The 3,855-nt window shown below is 46.8% G+C and overlaps 1 protein-coding gene across 1 annotated transcript; it reads right to left on the reverse strand.

Moving 5' to 3' along the window:
- Positions 1-1,799: 1,799 nt before the first annotated feature.
- Positions 1,800-3,442, reverse strand: chst7.L (carbohydrate (N-acetylglucosamine 6-O) sulfotransferase 7 L homeolog). Its single transcript, NM_001096351.1, is given in 1 exon segment — positions 1,800-3,442. A coding segment is annotated over 1 exon segment (1,263 nt). The 5' UTR covers positions 3,355-3,442; the 3' UTR covers positions 1,800-2,091.
- Positions 3,443-3,855: the final 413 nt, after the last annotated feature.

The following is a 3,855-nucleotide window of genomic DNA, read 5'->3' on the forward strand; positions in this document are numbered from 1 at the left end:
CCATCCCTACCAGTAACTCCCCATCTTCTTTTCTGCTGATTCACTGCACATGCTCTGTTCTGCTGTCACTAACTCAGCTTAGGGACTGGCGCACAACATACTGTATATAATATAAGTGCCACAATAAATGACTTATTAGTAAATAATTCAGATCATTTGTACATGGCAGCAAAATTAGCTTCAGAATGTATAAATCAGTCCTGTAGTATGAGCTTACACAACAGGCAAACCTCATTTTCTGCTTATATGCAACAACCCCTAAGTTTAGCTTCTCAACAGCTGTTCAAAGCCCACTGAGCATGTGAGTGTCACAGATCCTCCTAACAAAATTTAAGATGGGGAACTCCTGTGACTACTTTGAAGGCCTTGATCATCACTACTTCGATATGCTGAAGCTTTAGACTGGTTCAATAAAATCAATATATATATATAAATTAATATATAAATATGGCATTTCTAGCCATACTAATTTTTAGGGTTTAGTTCTCCTTTAAAGGGAGATATGCATTGTTACTTCAAGACGATGCACAGATAGAGAATAGCATCACTGTGCGTTGCAGATCTGTGGTGCTCCCCAAAAGGCCCTTATCCGGGTTCTAGTGATGTGCTGGTCGAGTTTTTCTAGGGGCTGAGCAAGCACACATATAAAAACAGAATAAGTGTACACACATCACTACTGGGTTTCCTGTAACTGTCATATCACATGATGAGCAGTTTTAATATAGCACTGTGTAATTTGGATCCTCATACAGCATTGAGGCCAATCACTAACTGAAAGCCTGCTGGACATTTGCATAAATGGTTTTGATTAGTCAGTGACAGGTGTAGAATAGTCTAAAGCTGTACAAACTACATCACCAAGCAGCTTCTCTGGACCAGTAAAATCAAAAACATTTTTTAAATTTTTTTTAGTATACATAGAAAAAAAACCCACCAAGACAAATTAAACTTTAAAATCGCAAAGTCTTTATTAAAAATGAACTATACGCCTCTTCGGAAAAGGGGACACGGTGGCAATCCATTGTGCGGTGCTCAATTTCACCTCCCTAGCTATTTCTTATAAGGAAGGCAGGGAGGAGAAATCGAGCGCAGCACCATGGATCGCCCAATCACTTTCTGAAGAGGAGCGCAAGCGGAGTTTCGTTAAGTTATTTTGTAATAAAGTCTTTGCAATTTTAATAACATTAGGGCTATACATTATACAGCTATTTTATCAACTAGCATCTTGAAAAAGAAATAAGTTATGGAAAACCAGTGTTCTGACTGCTGGTACACTTGGTGTGAATAAATAGCACCATAGCTAACAGCAATGTGATACATGTAGCATTGATCAGAAACAGCAAGGCTCCACGGCTCAATAAACAGTTCTGCACAGGCATACATGGATGAAGATATCCAAAAGATGGAATCTGCAACTCTAAGATCACAGGCAATATATAGGATCAATAGTGCAGGTATGGGATCTCTTATCTAAAAACCTGGTATCCAGAAGGCTCCAAATTACCATTTCCCATACTGTATATTAAAAATAGTGAATAAAGTACCCCCTCTTGTAAAACATAAGGATATACATTACGGAGGAGTTCCATGACCATATAAAAACACAAGGCCATAGGAACTTCAAGGTTACTTCTAATATGCTCATATTTAGCAATAGGGGGTACTTTATTTATTATAATAGGCAAGTTTCAGTGAGTCATGTGACAGAAATGACATCACTTAGCTCTGATTATAACAGATGACATCACTAAGCACCGTTTCTAAGGATATCATGGCTCTTGTGTATTATACGCAAATAATTCATTTTTTCAAAATCATTTTCTTTTTCTGTGTGAACAGCACTTGACTAAGCTTTATAAATCCGAACTGGTGGCAAAACAATTATACTGTGTTTATTTTGCATTAAAAGGTTTTTGAGACAAATTACAAAAAGTTCCCTTATCTGGAAAACCCCATGTCCAGAGCATTCCGGATAATAGATGATAGATCTGCATGTGGTTTTTACACTAAAGAGCTGCTAAGAAATAGTTCGTCTGTAATAAATAGTAGAAATGGTAAGTTAGAAGTACATGATCGTCATGTGATTGGGGGTCAGGGGTGCGCCTCTTCCCCCTCAGCCCTGTAGGATAAGACAGTCATGGCCTCCCCACAGGCCTCCTGTACTCTGCGGATCTGCTCGGTGCTCAGCCTCTCTCTCCAGGCGGCCACCAGCTCCCGGGCATCCCGAGCGGACACCACAAAGGGCTGGTCTGAGGAGTAGCTGGGGCCCCTGGTCATGTTCAGTACAAAGTCGTGCAGCTCGGGAATAGCAGACAGTCCGGCAAAGCGCAACAAGCGGCTCAGCTGCTCCTGGGGCTCTTGTATCAAGTCCTCGTAGCGCAGTCTCATGTATCTCGGGCGGAGCCACGCGGGGCCAGGTTCCCGGATGAGAAGCAGGTCCCGCAGCCAGGCCTGACAGATGACCTCCAGGGCCCCGTTCAACAGGTAATCGGTCCCTCCCCTGTGCAGTTGCTGCTGCTGTCGGGCTCTGCTGGCTGGATCCGCCCCGCGCAACTGGCTCCGCAGTACCTGTAGACTCTCGCGCAATAGAGAGCGCTTGGAACGCAAACGGGAGTTGTGTATGGCCCGCGGGTCTCGGAACAACTGAACCACCCGCACATTGAGCCCGGGATCCCGTAGCAGAGGCAGCAGCGCAGAGAGTTCCATCAGCCGCACGTCCTTGATCACCACCACCGGGTAGCGGCGACACTCTCTCTCCAGCTCCCGCAGGGGGCGGCCCGGACACCGCTTCTCACACTCACTGGGCTCCACCAGCCCCACCTTTTCCCGCGCAGCCCCGGCGCTAGAGGCTCCTCCCGTACTGCGACACAACGGGGCGCTGCAGATCACTTTGTTGCTCTTCCAGCCGAACAGCCCCGCGGTGCTAATGTTTCCTCCGGCGTAAAGTGAGAGCGCGGAGAAGTCGCAGCGAAAGAGAGAGCCGAGTAGGTCCCGCAGCGCCCCTTGTAAACTCTCCGCGTCCCCCGGGTACAGCGACTGCCACATGTGCCAGGCCGGCTCGTACAGGTAGAAGACGTGCGGGTGTTGGTTGAAGATCTCCCCTAGGAAGGACGAGCCGCTGCGCCAGGTTGCGTGGATATAGACGTGCGTGCGGGGCTGCGGGGATCCCAGGGCTTCTGCTTCAACTTTCTCCGCCGTCTCCCACAGCGACGGGTTTAGTGATGGGCATCGCCGCGGCTCAGTCCGGCTCCCTCCGCTCCCCAACCATCGCCCTCCGTCATGTAAGAGCAGGGAGAAGAGCAGCAGCACCAGCGCCGAGTAGAGCAGGAGCAGCAGCACACAGCGCTTCCTCATGCCGCGGAGGGCTCTTCGGGCTGTGCAGCGGCGGCGGTACCATGGAGCTGCGGGGGACACTCAAGAAGTAGAGCAACTGGAACAATTCCCACACTCTCGGGTTTGTTTGTCTCCTCATGCCGCTTCTTTCGACCACTTCCTTGGGACACGCCTAGGGGCGGCTTGGGTGGCCTATGGGTGCACAGTTTATAAATCCGGCCCTGTGCTCAGAGTATGGTAGTACTTCACTTCAATATGATTTGTGACTCTGTGTCTTTGTTTTTTAATGAACAAATGTTCTCATAAATATAAGAGGTCGGTTGTTTTACAGTTATATTTTTCCATATTTGATTGAATGGGTTTTCTTTGTTTTATGAAACATATTAGGGCTTGTGTCTCAGATCTAGGGCTTTTTTTTTATATTTGGGCAGGGCCCTCTTTACCTCTTCTATTGGTTATTGGTTGTTTTTGTATGTAGATCTGAATGGTTAATGTATACACCCATTTATTCTACAGTGCTGT

This window comes from Xenopus laevis, chromosome 2L (genome assembly GCF_017654675.1).
Source record: "Xenopus laevis strain J_2021 chromosome 2L, Xenopus_laevis_v10.1, whole genome shotgun sequence".
NCBI classification, from domain to species: domain Eukaryota; kingdom Metazoa; phylum Chordata; class Amphibia; order Anura; family Pipidae; genus Xenopus; species Xenopus laevis.